The sequence below is a fragment of the Phasianus colchicus genome, chromosome 9, assembly GCF_987193195.1.
Source record: "Phasianus colchicus chromosome 9, bPhaCol1.hap1.1, whole genome shotgun sequence".
In the NCBI taxonomy this organism is placed as follows: Eukaryota; Metazoa; Chordata; class Aves; order Galliformes; family Phasianidae; genus Phasianus; species Phasianus colchicus.
In genome coordinates, this window is record NC_143444.1 from 9,560,630 (window position 1) to 9,587,580 (window position 26,951).

A 26,951-nucleotide genomic window follows, 5' to 3' on the forward strand; every position below is an offset into this window, starting at 1 on the left:
TCACCTTCCTTTCTCATCTCTATATGCTTTTGACCACCACAACATCCTCTGGAATTGATTTCCTCGTGTTAACTATACAGTGTACTTCTTTGTTTTTGCTGCTTTCTCTAAGGCACTTCCTTTAACTCTAAGCCTGGTATCAACAGAAGGAAGCAAGTAGTCATTCTGTATTGTTTCTTTCCACTTTATTTTGTTAATTTTAAGCCTTTGTTGTATCTTTATCTGTGTTTTACTTTCTCTTCTGATGGAAATCTGCTTCCTGCCTCTGATAAGACTTGTTGCTGGCTTTGTAACATGTAGAAGAACTCTTAACAAGTGCAAAACTAGAATGTTGTTCATTTCTAGATTGGGTGCACGCAGAGCAGGGGAAATAAGAAGGGGAAGGTGCCTTGGTAGCATTCCCAGTGGGTTAATAAAAAAGAAAAACAAGGCTGCAGCATTGGTTCCCTTGTTAGTGGCAGCGCTGGAGCTCCCCTGTGGGAACTCAATCTGGTGACACAGCTCTGTGGGATGGAGCACTGCTGGCTGTGTCTGTGGGGAGAGGCAGCTGTGTGCACCTGCTGGGAAACAGGGAATGGCAGCAGTGGATTAGATTAGCAGGCAGGGAAGTGACCCGAGCTGCCATAGATTTGTTTGCTACTTGTCTTCGTGCAATCCCACAGAGCTGCCTGCAGCACGTCGTGTGGATGTGCCTGCATGCATCAAAATAAATGAGTGATGCGCTTGTCGTAACTATTTCACGTGATGCATCTATGGCAGCAGACCCCGGTCCTGTGAAACTGGGCCAGGGTGTCTTCTGCTCTGCAGGGAGAGGCTTCTGGAACGCTGAATGCAGTTGGCCTGTTCATTGATGGGTTTATAAATGGGAAAACAAAAGTTCCCCGGGGAAAGCATTGCCAAAATAAACAGCATCAGTCCATCCCGCTTGGGAGCAGCCTGTGCGTGTGCAGGCCTGGCTTTGCTTGGGGAAACAGAGAGGCCTGCAACGCCTAAGCCTTCGGTCTCTGTAATGCATTCCTTTCTTCCTTACTGTCTGCAGGAAAATCCGCAAGCTGCTTTCCTCCTCCGAAGCCAAGCGAGCCGCCAGACGCCCTTACAAGCCCATTATCCTCCGGCCAATCCAGGCAGTGCAGCTCCGCCAGCCCATGAATGATGAACCCATAATCATTGAGGATTAACACACGCTGAGCAGCTCTCCGGATGGCGGCCGATCTGCCTGAAAGAATCTCTCCTCCGATGTATACTTGAGTTTCTATGGCTACAGCATTGAACTAACTGTTGAAGAGAGGGAACTTCTGAGGAACTGTTTTGCATCTTTTAAACCCTTAAAAGGAACTCAGCCTTGCTCTGAGCCTCCGACCACAGACTGCTCTCTCTTGCGCGCGCTCTCTCCTTCTCTCCTCTTTCTTTTTCTCGTTATTTTTGGTAGCCTCTTTTCTCCTTTGCTTCTACCCCTTTTGTAGACAGGGGGAGGGAAAGTAAGTTTAACTTATTAAGAGAATGTGGACTAGTACTTTTTAGCTTTGTTTCCTCTTCTGATGTACGGAGAGCTAGAACCCTTATTTTGTGACTGAGCTCTCGTTGCAAAGCCGTTTTTACGAGGCTGTGTTGTAAGTTTGTTTTTTTTTGTTTTTTTGTTTTTTTTTTTTTAATTTTGTGGACGGTGCCATTTTTTATTTCATTTATATTATTTCTTTTGTAGATAAATTTCCAACCTCTATCAGATATTTGCAAATAGGAGCTGGGAGCCAGCCCCAGGTTCAGCCTGTTTTCTTTGGTCCTGTCCCTTATGTTTTTTGGATAATTTTTCACGGCCAGTTGTGCTCCTGCACAAGACAGAAACAACTCAGGCTGAGAAAGGAGTGAGCTAAGAACTGAAGAACCTTGCAGAGCATTACACTACCAGTGTGTGCAATGGAGGCCAGGCTGCCGGAGTCAGGTGCCCTTGCTCTATCAATCCCTGGGAGATGTGGCTCGTAGCACTTCTCTCTGCAACCAGCAGTTTGCGTGCTGCCTTCTCTCTGACATCTGGAACCCTACGTGCTGTTGTGCCACCAACACCCAGCAGTAGGCCCAGCAGTGTAATGAATTGCTTTGCTCTGGCTCCAAGAGTCAAGTACACCAATGCCCAGGGACATTTTGCTTAGAATTCTGAACCTGTTTGTGCATCCGTGGTTTTGGACACGCTTCTCCCAGGACAAAACCTGGTTTCTCTTAAATTGCATTACTGTATGTTTCCCATCTTGAAGAGAATTTAAATTACAGCCGGGTTTAATTTCAACACGTTGTGTCTGAAGTTCAGTGTTTTTTTTTTTCCCCCCTTGACATTTCTTGTGTTTGAGGTTTCTTGCATCTCTTGAACTTCTTATGTATTTGCAAGTCTGTATGATTTCTTTTTCATATGTCTTCTCATTGCAGCGCATCTGCTGAAATGCCCTGCTCTGTTTTGAAAGGATGTAAACTATCATTTGCAACTTGTGCTGATCTGTACATGTACCTGCCTCCAGCAGACACAGCATGTAATAACCCCCCAAGTCATTCCATATGTGTCAGCGGTGAGATGAGCCAAAGTTGTATTTGGGTTGTCACAGTCCAACCGTGATTCTGTGCGACTCTGCCGGCCCGCCGGGTGAGGCAGAAAGGAATCCCCACAAAATGAAAACGATTCAGTTAACTTTACTTAATAAACCTGGAAAGTGAGCTTTTGTGAAACAGCTGCTTTTTGTCTCTTCTGGCACAGCCTCGGTGTTGTGGTCCTCTTTACCTCCGCGCTCCTCTTTACATCCAAGAGCTGTGTTGTGCTTCCAAGTGTTTGCACAGCGCTGCCCCAGCAGTGATGTTGTACAGGGCAGCAGTCATTCACAGCTTGCTTCCCCTAACGTGCAGTTAAAATATTTCTGACGCTTCAAAATCCGACTCCCTCCCTCCTCCTCTTGGATGCCGCAGCTCTGAATGAGCCCTTTGTGTGCGTGGGCTGCTTCGTGGCACGGCTCTGACATGTGGCAGGGTGAAATCCCAGGGGCTGAGCAACAAAACGTGCTGATGTTTGAGTGCTTCGTTTCTACATTCATTCCTTAGCAGGATCAGCAAAGTGCTTCCAACGATCCTCCGCTTGGGAGGGGTGAGGCTGACCTGATGGTGAGTAGGTGCGTGCTGGGCAGATGTGAGCCTGTCCTGCATTTGGGAGACATGTTTTCCTGCCTGGAACTGAAGGCAGGAGGGGGCAGCTGAAGGATGTGCATTGTGAAGGGTACTGAGCTCAGTAGCCAGAAAGTCTTCAGGTTGTGCCAAAGTGCTTTGGCAGTTTTACTGTGCTTTCATCAGTCAGTGGGATTAACTTCTGTGCGTAAGAAAGATTGCTGACAGCAGGAAGAACACTTGGTGTCTTTTTTTTCTCAGCAAGGGAGCTGTCTCAGGCATCACACATGAAATCAGAAAGGTCACGTTGAGCATCAGTGTCCAGATCAGCCCCCCCCCCACACGCAGCTGTACGGTGCTGTGTGCAGTGGTACAGCTGTGGGTGCACATCAGCTGGCACTGCAGGAACAAAGCGAGATGTGAGAGAAGCTGCTCGGAGCCAGAACGACCACTTGGGGGTGCCAGCTCTGCACTTTGCAACGACTTAAAAGCTTTCTTGGAGTGACTCCAGGGGTGGCTTTGGAAATGGGTACGGGCAAGCACAGAATATCCTGACCTGCCGTGGCTTTGAAGGATCCTCTGTGTGTCCTTAAATATGGATGCTATTTTTCAACAGGTTGGAGGAGGTGCTTTCTTGCCTGACATCTGTACCAACATGGGAAGAGGGCTTAGAAAATACCTTTAACAATGGTAGGAAGATACCAGGTCTCAGGAAACGCAAGGGAAGCAGCAGGCCCCAGCACTGACATGCTCAGCCCCGAGCTGCCCCTCTCAGGCCATCTGCTGTCACCAAGCCTCTCCCTGATCAGCCTTTTATGTTGAAAATGGTATTCCTGTTCACTTGCTGATGCACTGCTGATGCAGGGTTGCTTCTAATCTTATTCTTCCTTTTTTTTTTCCTGCTGTGGGGCTGGTAAATAGGTACATACAGCTGATTCATTCCCAGCCCCTGCTTCCAGCTCCTTATGAGCCCTTAAGATGGAAGGGAACGATACGTTCTGAAGGAGGGGAGCCCTGGGCAGGTGGGAGACTCCAGGTGTATTTGCTCCACGCTGCAGAGCCAGGAGGGAGGAAAGGCACCTTGCTTTTCTCTCTGGGTTTTGGCATTGGCTGTGCTTTTGCTGCTGTCCCGTGAGGGCAGCACGCTCTCCTTAACAGTGCTGTTGAAACGATGTGGAAACAAAAAGTATGACCAAAACTAATGGTTCTGAAACTCGCATTCCTGCTGTGGGAGGCGGACTGTAACTGGGACACTACTGTGGAGTTGTAAAGCAAAATACATGCTGAAATTCCCTTTGAAATGGAAATTTGGATCCCGTGCCAGCTCTGCTCCAGGCTCTGGATCCTCGGAGCAAGCATTACACAAGCCAGACCTTGGGAAGCCGGTGAGCTGCGTGCAGCTGGTTGGGTTGTGTGGGATGGAGCCGTGAGCGGCCAAGGTGGGTCAGCACCCAGCACCACGGGTGTGCAGGGCAGCGGGGGCTGCAGCCCTGTGGGAAGGCTGGGAGCGAACGCTGCACTGAGTTTTGGTTGCGATGGAGAAGGGAGGAGGGGTTGGGTACCATTACACAAACAGGGCCCTACGTGCTTTCTGCTTTTTCTGAGCTGTCAGAGAGCACGGGCTTAACCACGCTGCAGTTCAAAGGAGCGTTGGCAGCGGTGTTAGATTGGAAATGAGGGAACGCTGCAAGCAGGCAAGCTGTGACATGACAGCCTCCTTAGCTGCCTTGTTACTGCTCCGATTGTTTTTGTTTTCTCCTTTAAGCCTGCTTTTTAGCAAATGCTTCTCCTTCCAGAGCCTGGGAGAGACAATAGCGATGGGATCGGCACCTCTGGGGCACGGACACGTCATGAGCACGTGTGGTCCTTGCACTGCATCCCAGCTTCCCTCCGCCTTCGGTCTGCTTCCCAAAAGCTAAAAGGAGCGAGCAGTGCTGCACAGGGAGGCTGAGGCACCCAGAGCCCCTTCCCAGCAGGACGCCCTGTCCCTGCAGCAGGCCCGGCCCCGCTGTGTGCTGAGGGCAGCCGGCCAGCGCTCCTCTGGACAAATATTTGGCATTTTTGTGTGCCTGTGTATGGGGGCCGTGGAGCCGGGTTTGTGGTGCCCAGAAATGTTTTTTGTCAGCCAATTCCAGACGGCCTCTGTTGAAATGTGCCATTCAGCTCCGGCAGCAGGCAGAGCTTCAAGGACGGCTCCTCGGTGCCTGGGCCTGGTGTGATCCCTGCCAGCGCCTCGTCCCAGCTCTTCAGCTCGGGACAAAGGCAGGACGGGGCTGAAGTGCAGCCCTGGGCTCAGTGATTCGGTTTGTGCTGGGGCTGTGAACCCAGTGCCTCTCTGCAGGCTGCCAGCTCTGCAGGAGCCTCTCAGCTCCTCAGCGGTCCCTTCCTCACAGCCAGGGCTGAGATCTGCTGCCAAACCCATCCATGCTTGGCCACTTGGGAACCTCTGCTGGATGTGAGCGGTGTGTCAATGGGCTGCTTGTTCCCCCGGCCCTTCAGCAGGGCGCTTGGGAAATGCCTTGCAGCCAAACAGCCTGGGCCCTGCGGGTGCTGGCAGCTCAGAGCCGAGGGGATGTTTGTGCCGAGGGAAGCAGCTTGCTGTGATTCTTGGGGGCATTCGCCATTATTGCAAGCATTTGTACAGCTGTTTAATTGTCCCCACACAGCACAGAGTTGGTGAGGACAGAGGCAGCAGTGAGGGGTGGCTGCAGCCCCATGGGAAGGGGACACGGGGACATCCATCGCCACTTGCAAGGACAAAAGGGTTGGCTGTAGCCCCGCTTATCACACCCAGTGAGGTGCTATCTGCTGTGATAGCAGGGGCCAGGGATGCCTTTTAAAGGAGAGAAGCAATGAGTGGGTGGCTGGGGTGAGGCGGTGACGTGCTGCCCTGCTGCTGGCATGTGCTGCCTGATGAGAGCCAGCACCCACTGGCCTTGTGCCCCTTGGATCCCTCACCCAAAGAGAGCCCTGGGTCTGCATGGGGGTCATTCAGCATGGACACTTTGGTGGGCATAGATCCCCATGTCACCATAGGCAGGCCCTGGCACAAGGGAGAGAGAGGTCACACACAGGTGACTGTCCTCTGTGCGAACCCAAACCCAACATGCAGTAGTTGTTTTTTTTCCTCCCCATAACCTTTTACCTTTTTTTTTTTTTAACTGGATATTTTTCCCTCCAGTCTCCTGTCCTGTAACCCATCCAGTTATTCTAGACGCCAGAAAACGTGAGACAAATATGAGCAGAAGGCACAGAGGGGGGAGGAAGGGGGAGGCCTTCCAGCCCCAGCCCAGTGCTCTTTGCAGCCACGTTTTTGTGGTGTTTGCATCTGAAGAAGGAAGAAAGAGCCGGGGGTAGTCGGAGCAGCGGGAGAGGGGTGAGCCAAAGGCAAGGCAGCTGGGGGGAAGTTATCCGTATTTATTCCTTGCTTTCCCTTAATATCCCTGCAAAGCTCTCTGCTTGACCTGCCCAGGCGCCAAGTCCTGCTCAGTTCTACTCCTCCCTCCAGCATCCTGTGTGGGTGAGCCCTGCCCTACAGTCAGCTGCAATCCTGCAGCCTCAGGGCTGACCCTTAGGTCACTTCAGTCCCAGTGCTGGCTGGAACGGCCACTGCTGCCATCCCAGTGCACACACAGTGCTCTCAGTTCTGTGTATGGGCACTCTGGGTAGCAGCATCCCTGGGCTTGGGCTGCGGGAAGGCAGCTGCAGCTCCCGTTGCCATGGAAACCAGGCACAGCTGGAGCCGAGGGATGGAGCCCATGGATTGGTGATGTGGAAGGCATTACTCGCTGAAGGTGCCACCCAGGTCACCCGTCCCGCTGTCCCCAGACCTCAGGACAGTCCCACGGTTGGTGTGGGAGCAGAGAACCTAAGCCGGGGCAGATTAAGAGAGCACAAGCCAAAGCCACTTTGCTCCTGAGCGAGCATATCCGCTTGGGATTTAGCGCATTTGCAGGCGGGGATTCGCACCTTCAGGTGATTGCCTTAATTCCCCCCAGCCCGGGTGTGTGAGCAGCCTCACAGTGTGGGAGAGCCCTCGGTGCTGGCTGTGCCTGTGGCTGCTGTGTGCACGCACTTGGGTGGGTGCAGCAGTCCTCCTGATTCTGCTCCTGCCTCTGGGGCCAATGAGACTGATGCTGCCGAGTGCCACGGAGGGATGCAGGCAGCAGATGGGCACAGGCTGTGCCCAGCCTTTCCAGGGTCACGGGGTCTCACGGGAACTGATGGGTTTTAGGGTAACGTGTGGGACGCTCCATCTCCTTTGGGACCAGAGTGGTCCCGTGCTGTAAAGGGACCGGAGATCCGCTGATCCCTGTGTGGCCATAGTGGCTGCATAGCAGAGCTGCACGGCTCAGCCACAGCTCCCACACCGCTGCCACCTGCCCCGCTGGTGACAAAGCCAGCCGTTGTTGTGACAGCAGCTGGATGCAGAGTGACGGGGCAGCCTGGTCCCCAGCAGCCCTCCGGCCCTGTGGGTACAGCCGCCGCAGACACCCGCTGTCACCGTCCCCGCACCGCACGGCGCCGAAGTTCGGTCCCCGCACCCGAGGGCCGGCGGCTGCGCGCCAGCTGACGGCGGAGAAAGGAGGAATTATGTGACAATGGCTGAGGAGCGGGGCCAGGCTGCGGGCTGATGAATAATGCAATGGCTTGGGTTTCACCGCCAGCAGATTTCCTGTTTACCGACGCTCGGCCGGAGACGCGCGACCCTGTAGGGCTGCGGCGGAGGGCTCGGCCCCACAAGAACACCGGGGCCTCCGAATCCCCCGTGCCGTGCACCTGCTGCACAGCTGGCACCCGGCAGTGTTGCACGGCCCTGCGCATCTTTCTATGCCGGGAGGGATTACTGACATGGTTGTTTCCATGGCAACCGAGCAAAATGGCGCAGGGATGCGTGGGGGGGGGCAGGGCCCCGTGGACCACGCAGGGCAACGGGCAGCGCTGCTTCGCTATGCAGGCTGGGGAGAAGACGTGCCATCCTCCCACACCCCGCCGCCCCCATCGGCGTTATCTTTGCCGTCGTCCCCCGCCAAGGTCTCCGTATCAGACCCGTCGTCCTGGTTGCTCAGCTGGGATTCTCAGTTATCCCATCCGGAAAAAATGCGCCTAAGAATGCCCCGAGCCCTTGCCCTGCTGCCTGACCCGGCCGGAACGGAGGCGTGGGGCAGCCGGTGGTGCCGGGGCTGGGCGAGCTGGGGCAGCAGGCTGGAGGTCTGATTGCCGGAGGGGGATCAGCAGGAGGGGCAGATTAACACACGGCTGTGAGCGGGGCGGGGGGGGCTGCTGGGCGCTGCCCGAGCTGTGCGGCGTCGTCAGTGCCCACGAATAGGGGCGACCGGAGCGGCACCCGCAGCCCCATCCCTGCCCTCTGCCCGGCAGCGGCCGCTCCGAGCGTCCCCGGGATGGACCCACAGCTCTGGGGACGCACCTGCTGTGGGGCCGAGCCGGGTCGGACCGGGCAGACGCACGGCGGGCAGCCCCGCCCCGGCCCCCCCCACCCCGGGTAATGGGCGGGGGCCGGGCGGAGCGGGGAGCACAGCACGGCACGGCTCGGCACGGCACGGCTCCGCTCCGCTCCGCTCCGCTCTCCCGCCATGGCATCCAAGTGCCCCAAATGCGACAAGACCGTGTATTTCGGTGAGCGCGTCCCCGGGTCCCCCTCTCCACCCCCAGCGTGTCCCCGCAGCGCAGCGCATCCCCCTGCCCTGCCCGCCCCGGTGCCGTACCACGGGTGGGGGCCGCGTCCCGCTGTCCGGAGGGGGATCCGTCGCACAAACCGTGAGGAGGGGGGGCTCGGTGGGGAGGAGCAGAGAGGCAGGTGCGAGCGCACCCGAAACGGTCCCGTAACGCAGGGCCAGGTGTGCGCTTCGCCTTCCGCGGGTGGCGGTTCGGGTTTCTGCGGTGCTTTGTCAGAGGGTTCGGTGCCGGCTCCGCCCGGGTGGGCGCTCAGTCCCGGCCCCGGGGCCATCCCGGCTGTGGGGTCCCCCCGTGTCCCCCCCCCCCCCCTCCCCGGTTCTCGGTGCGCTCGCTGGGGACAGAAAGTCAGGAGGTGTCCGCGCGGTGGAGGCACCGGGAGCTTTCATTCCTTCCCGGCCATCTCCAAGTAAACACAGAAATAGGAATTTGCTCTCTTCCTCCTTTAAATAAACCTATTTGTAGGGGGGGCGGTGGGAACGGCTCGGCCTCAGACATTTCTCCCCGTGTGAACTTTTTCCTTTTTAAGCAGAAAATAGCCCGCTGGCCGGCCGCTGGGCACGGCCCGGGGTCAACGCTCCTCCTGTTCCGGGGGGGGGGCCGGGCAGGGGATGCAGCCTCAGCCCCCGTGGCTGCGGGAGGCTCGGGAAGCCCTGAGCGCACAGGGCTGTATGGGGCACGTGCCACCGTCCTGCTTCCAGCATTGTGCCGGGGGCGGCGGGCAGCCCCTGCCGATACCCTGCTGGTTCCGCTCTCCCATCTCCTCCAGGGACGTGGGGACCTGCGGGAGGGAGGGGGCAGCGGCACCACCCTATGATGGAGCGTGGGGAGCTGGAGCAGAAACCGGCCGGAAACTTCTCCTCTCCCGTTGCTGGAAGAGGCTGCGGCGCGCGCTCCTGACGTCCTCGGTTTCCCCTCTGGGAACCGCCCAGGCTCCCATGGAATAAACCCAGCTTGGTTTATTTAATGCACAGAAAGCAAGTGAGCTCTGCGCTGGGCCAGGAGCTGCTCCCCAGGCAGCCAGCAGCACAGAGCCGGGCACGGAGCAGGGTTACCTGCTGGCAGGGCTCGGCACGCCCGGGCATCCCTCAGCCCCAGCATGCGGGTGGTGATTCCCAGCACCCTGCTTGCCAGTGCTGGTACCTGCAGGCAGGAGCTGGTGGGGCTGTGGGTCATGCATGGGAAATGCACCCACGTCCCATTCCCGGCCCCGCGGCCAACCAAAGCCAACAGCAGCGGGTACCGATGGAAAACTCATTTCCAGCCCAGCCCGCCTGTTGCTCCGCGCTCCTTGGAAAAATCCAGAGACTCCTCCCTGTACTCAGAAGGATGTGGGCGTTTCCTGAGCTGCAGAATGAGCTTTTTTTTCTTTAAAAAGCACAGGGAAATATAAAAATAGTCTTCTGGCTCTTTTGTCAGACGGTTTTTGGAAGCGCAGTTTCCAGGCGGAGCGGGGCACGCCGCCACCTCCCCTCCATTGGGGCAGCAGCAGCACGGTGCTGGCAGGTGGCTGTGGTTGAGGCAGGGAGTGCCTGAGGGATGGGGCTGCCGGGAGCCACAGTGCCGTGGGATCTGCTGTGCCACAGTGCGGGGTCCCGCGAGCCACAGCTGAGCCTTTCTGCCTCCAGGCTCCTCTTCCCAGGGGTTGGCAGGATGGCTTGGGAGGTTTCCTGTTTTCCTGTACTGCACTTCCTGAGCATGGAGCAGCCCAAAGCCCCGGGGATGCTACAAGCACGTGGGCACGGTGCTGGGCTGCAACCCAGCAGGGGCTCCAACCATGGTGTTGAGGTTTGTGGAGACTGAGCCCGTTGCAGGCAGGACTGCCCTGCAGGAATCCAACCACGGAGGCCGCCCTGCGATCAATTAATCAGTAACTGCTGCCCTCGGGTTGGAGCAGCTCACCTCGGTGAGTGCCCAGTGTGGGTGCAGGGCTCCATCCTCACGGCAGCACTGACAAAAGGCCGCTCTGAACATGCTGCCTGCTCTCCTTATGCAACTGCTGCCCCGTGTCCCTGGGCGGCCTCTCAGTGAGCGTGCGTGGGCTCTGCAAAACGTTAACAGAGGGCACTTGGCTGCTTGTGGGGCACACTGTGGGGGAAGGATGTGGCCGTGGGAAGCTGCTGATTGCTGTGAGTTGTGGGATGTTGTCTTTGGGAGGGCAGGCATCAGCCCCTGGCCCTCGCTCTGTGCGTGGTCAATGTATGCTGTACTGTGGCTCCCAGGAGGACCCGCAGGTTGCCCTGACCCTTGGGAATGGGGGCAGTGTGTGAGATCCTCATGCTCTGTCCTTTGCTGTCTCCACTGGGGCCTGTGGATGGAGAGAGGTGACGGGGCCAAGGAGGGGGATGGAAAGGGCAGGAAAGGTGGAGCAGGAACGCCCCAGTGATAGGTAATGGAAAATCTGCCTCCATAGCATTACGGTAAAATCCAGCAGTCAGGGCGTGTGCTGCGATAGGGCTGTGGTGGCACTGCTGCCAGGGGCAGGAGGTGAGGGCTGGGGATGGGTCCTGGTGCTCAGGGCTCGCTGTGGGGCAGCCCCCGTGCTGCAGCACACAGACAGGTGCTGAGCATCCCTGCCACGGTGGGGACGGAAGCACCCGGCTGTGCCTGTGCGGAGCAGAGCTGGGGGGAGCACTGGTGTGGGCTTGGCTGCTCCAGCACCACTTGGAACCCCCTGCTGATGCGGGCCAGGGGATGCTTTCATACCCCTGGAGCTGCCCGTCAGAGATTGTATCAGCTCAGAGGAACACGGTGCTCCCGGCCAGGGAGAGGCTGTCTGTGTGCCTGCCCTGCTCCGTGTGCTGGGTCAGGGAGGGCTGCCGAGCTCACCCCGTGCACTCTGATTTCCATTCACTGTTTCGTGGCAGCACGGGGCCTGGAGCAGCAGGAAGGAGAGAGGGAGGCTGGCAGAGAGCAGGCAGACGAGAAGGGAGCAGTAAGAGCATTCCTGGGAGCTCCACTGCGGGTGTCCGGGGATGCCTGCTGCTTTATCCCGAGCGAGCCGGGAAGCGTGCCCATGGGAGCGCTGCGGCACCTCTCCCAGCACAGCCGTCCCCGTGCGGCACGTCCAGCGCGCACGTGGCTTGATGAAGTGCAGCAGCCCCATGAAAAACGGAGAGGGAATTTGCTCGAGGCTGCGCTGCACCGGTGTGTGCGGCTGGAGGAGCGGCGGTGCTGTCAGGGGCGGCGGGAACAGCGGGGCGAGGACACCGTGCCGGCCCGGGTGGGGAGGAGGGCTCCCGTCCCACGAAGACGCGTTCGGCTCCTCTCGCCTACGCCGGCGGCCCCGCCCGGGCACGGCGCCTGGCTGCGGGCTGAGCGGGCGGGGCGGCCCCGCTGCTATCGTGGCTGCGGTGCGGGGTGTGCACCGGGGAAACGGGCTGCAAATTCCCGCTGGGGAAGGAGGGAGGGAAGGGAAAGGGGAGGGAAGATGGGAGCGAAGGCCGCGGGCTCGCTCCGGGGAGGAGGCAGCGGCCCCGGCCCCCAGCCCGCCCGGGTCGCGGTGGGGGGGTTCCCTCCGTAGCGGGGTGCGGTCGGAGCCCTCGTCGCCGGAGCTGATGCAACCTCGGAGCGGCCGCGGTCCGGTGACGGCAACCCGATGCCGGCTGCCCGCGGTGATTGATGGCAGCGCCGGCACAAACGGCCGCCGCCCTGGGAAGGGGCCGGGCAGGCTGCGGGCGGCTTCCTTTGCTCGTGGCGAACAATGCGGCCCGACGGCCGACCGGCGGAGCGCGCTCCGAGCGCTTGGCCCCGTTCCCTGTCCCCTTTGTTTGCGTGTGCCCGGCCCTGTGCTCCCAGCCGAGGGCGAGGGACGGCCGCAGGGTGTCCCCAAGAGTGGGACGGCACCCAGAGGCCATCTCGTCCCTCCTGCCCATCCACTGCCGGGGATGCAGGCTCTAGGAAGCGGCGGGGTCTTACGGCTGCCCGAGATGTCGCGGGGGCGAATCTCGTCTGGCGGGGGCTGTGGCAGCTGCAATAAGCAGCAATAGCTGCAAAACATCCGCCGGGAGCTTCCTCCCGCTGCTCCCTGCGGGGCGGGGGCGGCCGGAGGTGACGCAGCCCCAGGCCCGGCTGTGCAGCCGCCGGGATGCAGCCGAGCGGCCCCTCGGCCCCGAGCGTCTGGCTCAGCTTTCAGCCTCTCACGCTCCATTTCCCTCCCTGGGGAAGCTGCCCTGTTCCCAGGTCGGTCTGGCAGCCTGGTCTCGCACACTGAGCCGTACATCACCGGCGCATTTTTCTGCCACCAGGCGCAGCGCCGCCCCACATCCCAGCTGCGGTCACGCAGGGATACCTTGGGCTCGTGCTGCAGCGCATCCAGAAAGCCCCGGGCTGGAACGTCCCTTTGTGTGCATCCTCGTGACCCATGTATGGCCCAAGCAGGGTTGCAGTGAATTTCCCTTGCTGGGAGAAGCTGCTGACCCAGCTGGGGACTGCTGTTACGCAAAGGGCTCCTGCTCTGCAAAGCTGCCTCGCTGAGCTGTGCTCCCAGCTGACACTGAACCCCAGGTCTGTGCTTCCCTGTGGGTACACCAGTTCCATCCTCTTCCATCTCTGTAGCTCACAGCCACCTGCTTCCCACCAGGGTTGATGCACTGGCTGACTATGGGGTTGTTTTGGCATACCTTGGCACTGTGGCATATCCTGGGTACAGCCATTTGCCATGGGAAGAGGAAGCTCTCACAGCTGGACTTACCCTTGTGGAGCTCCTGGCCCCATCCTGACCTAACACAGTCCGGTGACATTTGCTGAAGTCCTTATGAGGGGAAAGGGGCTGGGAAACATTCCTCTGCGAAAGGCTGTTCTTGTGCAGCAGGGCTGAGCTTTTATTTGCTCATTAAATATTTTATTTGGCCCTTATGATTTAGTTTTACAGTGGGTTTAACGGGACGGTGCCGTTTTCCAGCTGTCCCTGCTGTGTGCACCCCTGGAGATGGGGACCCCCCAGCTGGGAGGGAACAGTTGTCCCAGTGCCCACAGGACCCAGCAAGAAGCAGGACTGGCACTGTGTGGATGAGGACGTAGGTGAAGCCCTGGGGCTGTGCAGAGGGGACAGCCAGAGGAAGTGCATTTGTGGAACCGGTCTCTGAGCGCTCACCTTCCTGGAACTGGAGGCTTTGAAGCCATTTCTGGTGCCTGCAGCGTGTTGCCCTGCAGGCTCGTGGTGTGTGCTGTGCCCACGCACTTGTCCTTGCCCCATGCCTGCTCCAAGCCCTGCACATGGAGATGGGTGTTCTCCAGGGCTGAACATAGCCTTGGTGACACCGGAGGCTGTCTGTGTCCTGGTTTGAGCCAGAGGCACGGCAGCTGAGGCATGAAAATGAGCAGGAGCTGCCGGGCTGGGTGGGCATGGCAACTCTAAATATTTGAATGGAAGCAGGGCTGTGTGGGGCAATGCAGGGAGTAAAAATAGACATGGGGAGTAGGAGCACGGTGCTGGAGCGGCCCTGGGAACATCGTGTGGAGCAGAGCAGCTGATGGGAATAGGGGTGTGGGCACCACGATAACAGCCCCATGTTGGCACAGGGCATTCATTCATTCTTATTTCTCCACAGCCGAGAAGGTCTCCTCCCTGGGCAAGGACTGGCACAAGTTCTGCTTGAAGTGTGAGCGCTGTAACAAGACCCTGACCCCAGGAGGGCACGCTGAGGTGAAGGCCAATGGGCAGCAGAGTGGGATGGTGGGGGCAGGAGGTCTGGGGGCTCATGGAGCTGGGCAGGAGCAGGGCAACAACCCCATCCTTGAGAAGCTGCATGCATTCCCCATACAGCTCCTAATGGAGCTAAGAAAGCCCAAAATCCGTCCAAAATGTAAATATTTGGAGAAGCTGAAGAAGCAGGGGCTGTGCCGACATGCTGTCTGATGCCCCAGGGATGGGGACGTGGCAGGAAGCAGTTTGGGGCCAATACCTGATGCTGCACCCAGTGAGCCCCACAGCTGTACTGCTGGGAGTGCGATGGAGCTGACAGCAGGTGCTCAGCAGGTGCTCAGCCCTACAACAACTGCACGTTCCCTGCACCCCGGGCAGTGCACGGCCTCTCGTGCCAGCATGTCACCAGCTCCTTAGCGGGGCACAGCTGAGGGGTGGCTGGCAGCAGCCAGGGCAGCTGGGCAGTGAGGCCGAGTTAAGCCTGGAGAATTCTCTCCCTCTCCATATAAGGCCAAATTCTGCTGGGGTGATGGCAGCCAAGGCCTGGCTGATTGTGTCCTGTGAACCTCGGGGCTGAGGATGCGGAGGCACAAGCGCTCTTTCTTTTCTCTTGGACTCGGTTCCCGGCACCTTTGTGGGAAGCTGCTGCCGGAGCCGGGGCTGCAGCAGTGTTATCTCAGGGCCCCCTCCCGTGGGTGGCTGTTGGGCTGTGAGACAGAAGTGCTGCAGCACTTATCGTCTGCTCGGTGCCTTCCTGCCATAATCGCCCCCGGCCGATAGCAGGGCTCATAGCAGCGGGGCTCTGATCTGCAGCCAAGGCAAGGGGTATGGTGACAAGGATGGAGGCAAAACAGAGCAGAAGGCCTCTCCTCCCCTGGCTGGGGATGTGGGATGCAGCTGGTAGGGAGGTGCTGCCTTACGCAGGGTGTTGGGTACCCAGCATGGGTACAGCATGGCCAGAGTGGTCACTTGGGGCACAGCCATCATGCTCTCATCGAATTGTTAATGTTGGAAAAGACCTCTAAGATCACCAAGTCCAACCAGCAGCCCATCACCACTATGGCCACTAAACTGTCTCTGAATGTGGATAGGGATGGTGGTGACCATGAGGAGCACGCTTGCTGCCCAGCACCCTAACTGCCCTCTCTCCCCAGCATGACGGGAAGCCCTTCTGCCACAAGCCCTGCTATGCGACGCTCTTTGGCCCCAAAGGTACGTCTGGGCCCTGCCTGTACCCTGTTTCTCCCATCCCCACAGCTCCAAATGCAACCCAGGAGCTGGGTTGCCCGGAGTTGAGCCAGTCCCAAACCCACAGCTGCTATGTGCAAAGGGGTAGCGGAGCTTTTGGAGGGAAAGTCAGTCCCAGCAGCTGTCTCCTTTCTTTTTTTATTTCTTATTTATTTATTTATTTATCTATAAATTAAAGAAGCAAATTCCCATTTGAACAGAAGGTGGAGTTGCTCCCCCGTCCCACACACAGCCGCATAAAGCCTGGGTGGGGAGGAAGCTGGGGCTGAAGGACGGTGGAGGCCCAGCAGAGATAAGGGTCTGGGGGAGCTGAGATGGGGCTGGGAGGGGATGGAGACCCCTGGGCTGCTGCAGCCTTTGTCTCACTGCAGGGGTGAACATCGGTGGTGCCGGGTCGTACATCTATGAGAAGCCGCAGATTGAGGGGCAGAGTGCACCGGGGCCCATTGAGCACCCAGCCAGGGTGGAGGAGAAGAAGGTGAACGCTGCTCCGCCCAAAGGACCCAGCAAAGGTGAGTGGGGGGGCACGGGGCACCCGGCTGGGGGCTGAATGAGGTGTCCCACACTCATGTCTCTTTGTCTTACAGCCTCCAGTGTCACCACCTTCACTGGGGAGCCCAACATGTGCCCGCGCTGCGGCAAGAGGGTCTACTTTGGTAAGGCTGTGGTGGGTGCTGGGCACGTGCTTCGTGGTGGCACTTGGTGGCACTGGGTGTGTGCCCCGTGGTGGCACTCGGTGGCAGGACCCCTGGGGCACGCAGGTGGCTGGGGTCCGTGGGGTTTTATCCGAAGAGGTGACGTCTCCACGTGTTGGTGACGTGTGGGGGGCCCCCTCTTGTCCCCGTTACAGCCGAGAAGGTGACCTCACTGGGAAAGGACTGGCACCGGCCCTGCCTACGCTGCGAGCGCTGCAGCAAGACGCTGACCCCTGGGGGCCACGCCGAGGTAAGGGCGGCCACCCCCGGCCCCGCACCGCGGTGCTGTGCCGTGCCGGGCTGCGCCGTGCCGGGCTGTGCCACCGCGAGAGGGCAGCGCGGCTCCGCGCAGCGCCCTGCACAGCCCCGCTGTGCCACACGGTGACACGTCTGTCTCTTCTCGCCGCTCAGCACGACGGGCAGCCCTACTGCCACAAGCCCTGCTACGGGATCCTGTTCGGGCCGAAGGGTGAGTGCTTGGGGTGCGGGGCGGGGGGACGCCCGTCCTACTCACATCACCACCTCTGTGCACTTCCCTCCTTGCAGGCGTCAATACCGGAGCCGTGGGCAGCTACATCTACGACAAAGACCCTGAGGCGAAGAACCAGCCCTAGGCAGGCGGCCCCATCACCTCCCGCACCTACAAGTACCGGAGCAGCCCTCGGCCACGGAGCTGTGCTCTCTGCTGTCTCTATAGAACCTCTAGGTTCTATGCCATAGTCCCTAATATAAGCTTCAGTGTTTAAAGGCAAAGGTAGAAGGTGTCTCTGCTCATCCCCTGTGCGCTCTGCCCTCCCCAGCACGGGTTGGCTGAGATGGTCACTGCTGTCCCAGTGTTCCACCCATCCCGCAGCTACAGGGGATGCTGTGACACTAGTGACACATGGTCCCCCAGTGGCTCAGCTCCCGCATTCCCATCCTCGCATCCCTCCCCCCCTCCCAGCTCACCCCATTGTGAGGTCCAGCTGCTCCCCACGCCCGAGGGGGTGGGGGGTCAGAGCGCACTGGGCCCAGAGCCCGAGGTTTCCCGTCGCGGTGTTTATTTATGAGCTGTTGTCATTGTGCTCCCGGCTGTGGGGACACCCCTCGCCCCGTCCCTGTGCGCACGCTGCTTGCGCTGCCCACCCACCCGGCCGTGCGCTCCCCGGACTTTTGTTATTTGCTGATAATAAAGGTTTTGAGAGAGGCGGTGTGTGCTGGGCTCCGGGGATGGGCAGGGAACCTTTCTGTCCCCGTCTTTTCCTTGTGGGACACACGGGCAGCCCCAGGCTATGAGGCACAGAGAGGCAGTGGGTGCTGTTGGCTCACCGCGGCAGTCGCAGCTCTTTCCCAGGCACGGTGCAGCAGTCCCTGCGCCCGGGAAGCGGATGTGTATGTTTGTGTTTGGTGGTGTTCCTATGGAGACCTGACCCCGTCGAGCTCTCCTTCCCCGACCCACAGCAGAGAGCTCAGCCCCACAGGCAGCAGCATTGTGCTGTGCTGCAGCACTGCTGGGATGAGGGTCCCTGTTGCCCCCTGGACCCTGCAGCATGGCAGGGTGAAAATGACAGTGCTCACAGCTGCTGTCACACCCGCAAGCCGGTACCAAGCTCTGCTGCTCTCCTTGAAACCCTTATTCATTAATGAGTTTAATGAGCCTACCTTTTTGTCAGGGCCAAGGGATCTGAGCATGGCACAGCACAGTGCAAACTGTTGCCATGCTCAAACGTGGCATTTATTTTGCTTTGGGTGGGGTTGGTTCTTCTTTTCCTTCTTCTTCTTCTTCTTCTTTTTTTTTTTTTTTTTTTTTTTAATTTACATTTTTTTCTCCCCAAGAGAGTTTTGCTGGGGAAAAACTAAAGATTGCCAGATTTCTGCTCTGTTCCAGTAGGTCCTGGGAAGGCTGCTGCAGGCAAGCAGCATCGTGTCCCTGTGCAGCCCTACAGCCTGGGGTCATGGTGAGGGGCAGTGGGCACTGCACGTGGTCCCAGGGTAGGTTCTGGAGTCCTGCACAGCCTAGCCCATGCCCAAAGGCTCAGGGCAGTGTTGGTGCAGCAGAACAGTGCTTTGAGAGGGAAGGCAACTCAGCCTTTGATCCTCGCTGTGTTTTTGTACTTATTTTTGGGAGACCTGTGCGAGCTGAAAATGCCCCCTTCCTGCCAAAAGGGGCCTGGAAAACATCTTTCCCCAAGAGGACATCAAGTATTTTATTATTTCTTTCAGCTAGGGCTTGCTGGTGGGATGAGAAAGTTGGCGAGAACTGGTGGTTACAAACATGTTCTCTAGGGCTGGGGGGAAACAGAGCCCAAAGCAGATACAGCTTGCCTGCAGGAGAGGGGTGAAATGGTCACAGTTGGAAGGGGAACCCAAAATGTGGGGAGGTGTCTGGAGCCTGCATGCAGCTGGTGCTGTGTGGCTGGGCAGAAAGGCAGGACAGATTTAAAGCATTTGCTGGGAACTTGAAAACAGGAACCAAAAGAGATGAAGTACTGGAAGATGTGATTTAAGACGGGTATTAAGAGTGGCCCAGCGAGCACAGCTTGCCTCCATGGAGCCAGGAACAAGCTCTGGTGCTTCCCAAAGGCAATGCTGCAGCTCTGGCTGGCTGGGCTGGCTTACAGTCATCCCTGGGGTGAGTCAAAGAGAGGGGTTAAATCCTGGATAGGGTGCAAGGGGACAGTCAGGGATGGAGGCAGGATGGTGTGAGTCTGTGCAGTGGAGGATTAGGGCTGTAAATCCATCACCAATGGGCTCCTAACAGTGTGAGCATCCAGGGGGCAACCCTGGGGACTTCTGGAGTGTCTGGGGACTGGATGTGGGGTGGACCTGGGAATAGCTGTGCTGATAGGATGAAGTTGTGCATGCTGCTGATGGGGTTGGATGGGTGTGTGACCCATGGCTGCATTCCTTCTCTTGCCCTGTCCTGGGATCTCCCTGAGTTGCTCCTGCCCTGTTTTCAGTAAGGTGGAGCTAAGCAGCTCCATCTAAAACAAGGATACAGCCTCACAGCATGTGGTCATCCCTCTCCCTCCCTGTGCCACCACTGCACAGGGCAGCAGGTTTCCCTTAGCACACATACAGCCCCACTGCAGAGAGCAAATACCTGAGGGCCATAAACCAGGGAGTTCCCTGCAACTGGGCTGTGCTGTGGCAGCAGGGATGGCCCAGGGTGCCCCTGCCCTGCAGTCACTCCAAGGTCTTGTTGGCACTCCATGACCTCTTTTCCCACCTTGGGCTGCAAAGCAGAGGTCACTGCCCTGCCAGCAGGAAGCAGGGTGCAGCAGCAGAGCTGCTCCGAGGGCTGCTGAAGTCCTGGGCTCAGCCACGTGCCTGGGGGGACTCGACTGACCAAAGTGTCCCGATTCCCTTTGGAGAAGGGAGAGACCCACCTGCTCCCTGTTCCCCTTCTCACCTTGACAAAGTGAATTTTTAACTGGGAATAAAATGTATGGCATCAACAGCCTGGAGCCAGCGCAGGGCAGGTGGCACAGCCAATCCCATGGCAGGGCTGGGAGGGGTGGGGATGTGTGGCCCTGTGGGTCTCAGCACCCCCATCCCTGGGACATCTTCCCAAAGCAGTGGGCATCACATCTTCAGCCAGCCCAGGCACAGGTGGGCACCATCACTGCGAGAGAAATGGCGCTAGGAAAATGCACCAACACTGCCCACAAAGGGCTTCAGCCAGGAGATTTCCTGGGGCTGCTGCTAATGGAAAGCTCGCAGAAAAGAGCAGACGGTAATGGAAATTTTTGGCCAGAATCTGCGTGGGGAGACAGTGGGAAGCTGTGCCTGGATGGAATTTCAGGACTTCTTCCACGTAGCTGGGATTTGGAGAGATTCTCCTGTCCCATGTCTGGAAATCCCAGCCGAGTGCCAAGGGTGGCACTGTGGGGGCAGCTAGGCACCCTCCTGCACATGTGTGTAGCAGGGTTAGACTGGCCTGGCAGGTGCTCATCCCTGCCCACCATGCAGCATTGCTCCCGATTCCTCCCAGCCCTCAGCCTCCTGCCAGCTTTATGAAGACATACTCCAGAATTTCCCCTTAGGGTGTAATAGGGTTTGACAGCCAGCTCAGTACGCTGCTCCCACGTGCTGCCCTAATGTGATTTGCCACACGTGGAACCAGGGGGGGGCACGCACCCCTTGGCACCCCACCTCTGACATCACTCCAGCATCTCTCCAGCCTCTCCCTGGGATCCCACAGCTGGCAGCCTTCCCTGGCCTCTCTGGGCTTTCTAATCCGCCCTGTAATTTTCTTGTCAAATGAGTTACATATTGGGCTGGGTAAGACATATTTTACAACGAGTTGTCTCAGCTGAGCGAGCCCGTGACTTGTACAAGTGCAGGCTGAAATACGGCCAGGGAGGGGAATTTTGCAGAAGCTGCAGTTGGAAAGCACTTGGAAAATGTCTACATCTCCTAATCTCCCACCAGCCCCACAACAGCAACGTGCTTCGGGTATTCCTGGGGTTTGCTGAATCACATTTTCCTTGGGGAGGGAACGCAGAGCTGCTTGGGAGCATCTGTGGTTGGGGAAGAAGTTAGAAGAGGCATCGGCAGCTCTGCAAAGGAGAAAAGTGTGAGCAGGGCTGTGGTCACTCCACGTGGGGCATGTTTGTATGTCACGAATACAAGGATGCTCATGGAAACAGGTGGCAAGGGCAGCTTGGTGGCATAGCATGGCACAGGGGACCTGGCTGATCTTGTCACCACTGTTTCATCTTTCCTTTGTGCACACGCACTGGGGCCACAGCCCTGCCCCTAACAATGGAGCTCAGCCTGGGGCTGCTGGAGGCACGTGCTCAGGGATGGGGCTGTGTCCTGGCAGCGACAGCACTGCGTCACCCCAAACAAACAGTCGGCCACCCGGGTTGCTGTGAGGGTGTTGCCATGCTGCTCAGGAGCGCCGGCGCCTGATGCATCGGGACGGAGCCTCCACCCCCAGATTGGTATCAGAGGACACAGGCAGCCGGGGCGTGCCATGCTGATGGTTAAATTAGCTGGAACAAGGTCTGCAGATAAGATAACGGCGGCTTTGCTGAGGAGGCTGTTTGCAGCTGGTGTCTGTGTTGTTCCCCTGGTGGAGGAGCACCCACAGCTGCGGGTGGGGGGCTGCAGGCTGGCAGGATGTGGTGTATCTTCCTGCTGAGGGGCTGCACACCTCGGCATTGGGAGTGTTAGTGAAATTACTCCCTGTCCAACAAAGGAAAGGCCACATCCAGCACATCCATATGGTGCTGCCAGACTCCCCCCCGTCAGCAGTGCCGTGGGTACCCTGTGCTCACCCCAGTGGTACCACATCATCAGCACCATCATGCCTGTGTGGCACGGAGCCCCGTTCAGCACGGTTGGCAGAGAGCAGCGCCCGGCTCCTCGGCGCCGGCTGTGTCACCCCCCCGGCGGCCTTGTGCCCACTCTGCTGCCCAAATGGCCTCGGACAAGGGCACGGGGGGGCTGAGATCCCCATGCTCTGGCTGGCCCTGCCAGCATGCAATGCCATGGGGACACAGTCTGCCTGGCTGGGCTGGAAGGCTCCTACTGCAGGAGAGGGGCCAGGCACTGTGTGGTCCATGGGGACCAGGGGCCGGGGCTGAGCAGAGCTGCCCGCTGGCACCAAAACAGCCTTAAAAGGGAGACAGCTGGGGCCGGCTGTCCTGGCTGGCAGGGCCTCAGAGCAGCCTGGGAGGGAAGCAGGGCTGCCAGAGAGGGGGGACGTGCCCCGTGTGCCATCCGAGATCAGGCCTCGGGGACGTGGCACATCCAAAACGTGATGTGTACACATATGTGCTGCCTCAGGGCCACAGCTCCAGCGGAAAGGATGGAGGAGACAGGGTGGAGGCTGCAGCCTTGCAGGCTTTGCATGACTCACGGCTGGCCCGAGCCATCCCCTCCCCGCAGGGCCAAGGCTGGTGCCAGCAGGTGGTGGGCTCACAGCCTGCACCCATGGGTGGGCCTGGTTCTGTGGGGTGAGGAGTGCCCCAGGTTTGGGTGCTGGGTCCCAGTACTGCCTTTCACAGGGCCTCTCGACCTTCCCAGCACAGCGACATGCCCTGGGGAGGATTGTTTCATGCAAAACAGACCTTTGGATAGGCTTCTCATTTCCTTCGCAGCCAAACACAAAGGAACAACAAGTCCTCGCTGTTAATAAAATGACAACAGTCAGCCTCAGATGGGCAGGCTCTGCGTACTGTGCCCACGCCATTCCTGAGGCCCTGCAAGAAGTATCCAGCCCCACAGCCCCCCACCTCCTCCCCAAGGCTACCCACAGACAGCATGCATGGCTCCAAGGTGCACTTTTGCACTGGAGGGATGATGCAGGTCTGCCAGCTGTGTCAGCACCCAGGTGTGGTCTGTTTGGGTGTAGTTAATTGATGATACCAATCATGTCTCCAGCTCCGCTGCAGGGCTCTTGGGCTCTTCTGCAGCACTGGGGTGGGCAAGAGCCAGCAAGGAGCTGGGGGTGGGGGTGTTGAGGGGTGCAGGATGCAAAGAATGTAGGAGTTGCAAGGAGTGCTGGTGGTGGGAGTGCAAGAAGTGTAGGGGTGTGGGATGCTAAGGGAGTAGGGCAAGGAGGGGTGCAAGATGCAAAGTATGCAGGATGCAAAGGGTACAGGGCACAAGGGGTGCAAGATGCAGACAAGTGCAGAATGCAAAGTGTGCAGGAAGCAAGAGGTGCAAGATGCAAAGAGTGCAGTGTGCAAGGGGTGCAGGAGTGTAAAGAGTGAAATGGACTGCAAGAAGTTCAGGTGGTGGGAGTGAAAGGGGGTAAAGGGGCTAAAGGGGGCAAGCAGTGTAGGGGTGCGGGATTCAAGGGGTGCAGAGACTTAGGGGTGCAGGATGCAAAGAGAGCAGGATGCAAGGGGTGCAGAACCCGGGCTGGCAGCGCCCGGGGGTGACTCCAGCTGCGGGCGGGGCCGCACATCTGGGCGGAGCGAGGCGGAGCCCCCGAGCAATGACTCCGGCGGGGCCGAAGCCGAGCATCCCACAGCCGTTGCGAACGACGAACGGAGCCGAGCCGAGCCGACATCATGCCCAAGTGTCCCCGCTGCCAGAAGGAGGTCTACTTCGGTAAGGGCTTCCTTCCCACCCGCCCCCCCCCACCGGCTCCAGCTACCCCCGTGCTGCCTGTCCTGGTTGCTGCAGAGTCTTGAGGAGCCCCGCTGCCGTGCACCCCTGCGCTGTATCTCCCTGGCATGCCCTGGATGGCCCCCTAAATCCGCCAGAAGTGAGGGGCTGCGGGGTACCCCCAGCCTGCGCAGGGTAGCTCAGCACAGTGCTTGAGCCCTGCTCTCTCCCCGCAGCTCTACCGGCCCTGCAAGATTGTTGGGGTCCGGTGCAGCCCCCAGCCCTGCAAGGTGGGCTGCAAGGGGCTCAGGGTGCATTGCTGTGCCCTTGGTGAGCACCGTGATGGTCTCTGTGGCTTAGTGCAGCGGGGAGGTGGCTGTGCTATTTTGAACCTGTTGGGCTTCCGCATGCTGCGGGGCTTGGCGCGAGTGCGCTGCCTCCAAACTGCGGCTGAAGCGCCATGTTCTGCTCCTTTGGGTGCCGTGGTCCTGTTGTCTCACCCAAGATTTGAGCTGAAGCAGCCAGGTTGCAGCGGCCAAACCTCCCCATTTCCCCGTTTGAGTTCGCCACGGATTCCAGAGAGCAGCGTGTGTGCATCTCTGCACTTAATTTCCTTGAGATCAGTGACCTGAGTACCACGACTTCTGCACTCTGCCTTATTTCTGCTCTGCCTGTGGGTGTGCCGCAGCTTCCACTTCTGCTGGAGAACTCTAACGCTGAAACACGAGGTTGAAGGGTCAGGGACAGAGGTTTCCCCATAGCTGTTCTCTCTGGCAAACAAATCCATCTGCTGGTGATGCCCATCTCGGGGCAGTGCTGGGGTGGCTGTGGCCCTACAGCTGGGACACAACTTTGGCTGAGCCCGTGCCTGCAGCCAAGCAGTGAGGTTGGCTCACATGGGATTGCTGTGCCTGCAGGTGTGGCCGTGGCAGCGCCGGGACCATTTGACCAAGGAGGGGTTGGGCCCTGCTCTTATCAGCTTGCTCTTGTGAAATTGGCACAGTTAGTGCAGAGGAGGCTTCAGAAGTGGCTGGAGCCATGAGCTCACTGCACGTAGACAGGGAGCGCTGGGAGAGGAGACAGAGTGACCCCTGCTCCGGCGTTCCCTGGGTCCTTCTTGGGTGTGCTTTGGGCTGCTTTGGGACAAACTGAGTCTGCAAAGAGCAAGGGCTTCTCTTGCACCCAGCTGGCACCCGGGCAGGACACAGGAGGCTCTTTGTGCTGCACAGGGCTGCCTCGTGCCATTGGGCGCTGCCCCTGCTTCCACCCCTGCAGCCGCCGGCTGGCTCCTTGCGTAAGCTGCTGTGGGCAGATTTGGATCCCGAAGAAACCCTTTCCTTGACTGCCTTTTGCAGGCATGGGATGAATGCTTGGAGCTGGCTGTGGCCGGGTTCCTGTAGAAAGCTCTGCTTTATCACTTAATAAATCCCCAGGGGTGCAACTGCCAATAGCAAGAGCACATACGTCTACAGAAAATACTGCAGAAACAACCTCCTTCCCTGCTGGGCTGCAATTAGAAGCCACATTGCTTTTTCCCCTCTCCACAAACATGTCCTGGCCCAAGCCAGCAGCATGATGTTCCCCAAGCCCTGGCCTGGTTCCGGCCCTGCTGTGGTTAGTGATGGCACCAAATCAGTGCTGTTGCTGCAGCTGGTTATAGGGAGGGTGCAGTGGTGGCTTTGCTGCACCCTCCTGTCTGATATCTGTCCACCACCACCTTCACCCCATCAACCCTAGGGGAGTTTGGGCAGAGGAGCTCTGTTTGGCCTGGGAGAAAATCATCTCCGTGCAGGCTGGTGTTGGAAGGGAGAGAGGCCCAAATCTTCCCTGTCAGATTGGTAGCAGTGGTCTGTCCTCAAATGGGGCAGCCATCATGTTCAGGGTAAGGGCCCTTGGCAGTGTTGTGCCCCAGGTTTGGGTTTGGGCTCTTGCGTGTGCATGCCGATGTGTGCTTGGCTTGGGTTTGGCACTTGCAGGACTTCTGCCCTGGGCAAGAAGAGCTGGGAAAGTAGCCCCACACCTTTTGTCCTCCCTAGCGCTGGCAGCAGGAGGCCAGCCTGCCTCAAACAACTTGTGCTTGGTCAGAGCCTTGGCTAACCCATCTCTTTGCATGGCAGCTGAGAAGGTGACTTCTCTGGGGAAGGACTGGCACCGACCCTGCCTGCGATGTGAGAAGTGTAACAAGACCCTGACATCCGGGGGGCACGCAGAGGTAGGTCTGGTGCTTGGGAAGCACCCATGGAGCAGGGCGGGTGCAGCCAGCAGGGTGCAGGGACTGATGCTCTCCTCTCTTCCTGCAGCATGATGGCAAGCCCTACTGCAATCACCCCTGCTATGCTGCCTTGTTTGGACCCAAAGGTAGGGTAAATTGGGGCTGGGGGTTTGGGAGGAAGGAGGGAGTCAGGGATCTTTTCCGCTGACTCTCCACAGCACAGCAGTGGTGCATCCTGCAGCACTGCTGATCCTGCTCCAATTTCTTTCAGGGTTTGGCCGGGGAGGAGCCGAGAGCCACACATTCAAGTAGAGTTCAGGTTGGTGCTTCCCCTCAGTGCTCACCTGCTCACATCCATGCTCAAGAGCATACTGCTGGGTGCCAGCTCCCCTCTGCCAGCCCCAGCAGCCTTCACCACCGCTTGGCTCCAGCAGTGGGTGCCTCACTTTGAGGCTTGTTGGCAGAGATGGAGTCTGTCCCAAAGCGCTGCTGTACTGGGGATGTCCCTGCTGACAGCCCCTCTCTTCCATTCCTCTTCAGGTCTGATTGGCAGAGCTCCCTTTGCAGCCCAAAGACAGCACAAATCCACCGCAACAGACATGCCTTCTTGTCCCTCATCACTCTGTAATCAAATAGCACGTTAAAGCAATAAGTAACCCAGGATGGGGCTGGTGCGGAGAGGGGCTCTGCTCCAGAAGGAGCTGCAGGGCGGGAGGTTGGATGCTGCTCCATAGGAAATTCGGCCACTGAGGGCTGCCTGGAGAGAAGACCACACCTGGCCAGCCAAACCCAGCCCTGCTTCTGGCACCCGGCTCTGCAGTAGGGCCCACCCTTGTATTCCCAATCTTTAATAAACCCTGAACAACCATTGCTTACTCCATGTCGTGGCCTTGTTTTTTATACCAAGAACTCAAGGGACTTGCTGACAAAGGACCCAACAAGGGCAGAATTGTGGGATGAGGTCTGGAACACTGTCCCTAGATCCTCCAGTACCCCCAGATCCAGTATGTGGCTGGGAGCCAGGCTTGGAGCTCCATGGGGCTGGGCAGGCTCCTGCTGCGAGGCAGTGCAGGATGTGCCAGGAAAACAGTTATTTGCTGCCTCCACTCTAGCCAGTCATACAGAAAGGCTGCGTCAGGCAGGGGTTAGCAGCAGGGCAGGGTGAGGCCCTGCCGTTGGTGAGAGTGAAGGTGTGGTATTACTGAGCAGCAGCTGGCTCTGAGCTCCTTGCTTCAGCTTCTTTTTTTCCAGCCTCTTCCCTGAAGGAAGAGCA

The 26,951-nt window shown here is 58.5% G+C and overlaps 3 protein-coding genes across 6 annotated transcripts in view; all 3 read left to right on the plus strand.

Annotated features, from left to right (window-relative positions):
• The window catches only part of MTA1 (metastasis associated 1), a 71,524-nt gene extending 68,812 nt beyond the window's left edge, over positions 1–2,712 (plus strand). For 3 of the 4 annotated variants that reach the window (XM_031595739.2, XM_031595741.2, XM_031595740.2), the window contains one exon: positions 1,040–2,712. In XM_031595739.2, the coding sequence (XP_031451599.1) occupies positions 1,040–1,178 (139 nt within the window). In that variant the 3' untranslated portion in view covers positions 1,179–2,712. The remainder of the gene's footprint in view (positions 1–1,039) is intronic. The other variant, XM_031595742.2, reaches the window with a different exon arrangement.
• A 5,907-nt stretch (positions 2,713–8,619) lies between these two features.
• On the plus strand, positions 8,620–17,608 carry CRIP2 (cysteine rich protein 2). The gene is made up of 8 exons (XM_031595749.2): positions 8,620–8,775; positions 14,385–14,479; positions 15,634–15,691; positions 16,099–16,239; positions 16,315–16,383; positions 16,578–16,672; positions 16,834–16,891; positions 16,969–17,608. The coding sequence occupies exons 1-8, from the start codon at positions 8,733–8,735 to the stop codon at positions 17,034–17,036; spliced, it is 627 nt and encodes a 208-aa protein (XP_031451609.1). The 5' UTR covers positions 8,620–8,732; the 3' UTR covers positions 17,037–17,608.
• Positions 17,609–23,312: 5,704 nt separating this feature from the next.
• CRIP1 (cysteine rich protein 1) lies at positions 23,313–26,553 on the plus strand. The gene is made up of 5 exons (XM_031595751.2): positions 23,313–23,469; positions 25,584–25,678; positions 25,767–25,824; positions 25,950–25,997; positions 26,219–26,553. Exons 1-4 carry the CDS (start codon positions 23,430–23,432, stop codon positions 25,988–25,990), a joined length of 234 nt encoding a protein of 77 aa, XP_031451611.1. The 5' UTR covers positions 23,313–23,429; the 3' UTR covers positions 25,991–25,997; positions 26,219–26,553.
• The last annotated feature ends 398 nt before the right edge of the window (positions 26,554–26,951 follow it).

Excerpts from the sequence above, each read along its gene's own strand:
- CRIP1 (XM_031595751.2), top strand. The coding sequence starts at position 23,430 with ATGCCCAAGTGTCCCCGCTGCCAGAAGGAGGTCTACTTCG. Across the intron at positions 23,470-25,583 it reads CCAGAAGGAGGTCTACTTCG|CTGAGAAGGTGACTTCTCTG; the intron begins GTAAGGGCTTCC and ends TTTGCATGGCAG. Across the intron at positions 25,825-25,949 it reads TGCCTTGTTTGGACCCAAAG|GGTTTGGCCGGGGAGGAGCC; the intron begins GTAGGGTAAATT and ends AATTTCTTTCAG.
- CRIP2 (XM_031595749.2), top strand. The coding sequence starts at position 8,733 with ATGGCATCCAAGTGCCCCAAATGCGACAAGACCGTGTATTTCG. Across the intron at positions 14,480-15,633 it reads CCCCAGGAGGGCACGCTGAG|CATGACGGGAAGCCCTTCTG; the intron begins GTGAAGGCCAAT and ends CTCTCTCCCCAG. Across the intron at positions 15,692-16,098 it reads GACGCTCTTTGGCCCCAAAG|GGGTGAACATCGGTGGTGCC; the intron begins GTACGTCTGGGC and ends GTCTCACTGCAG.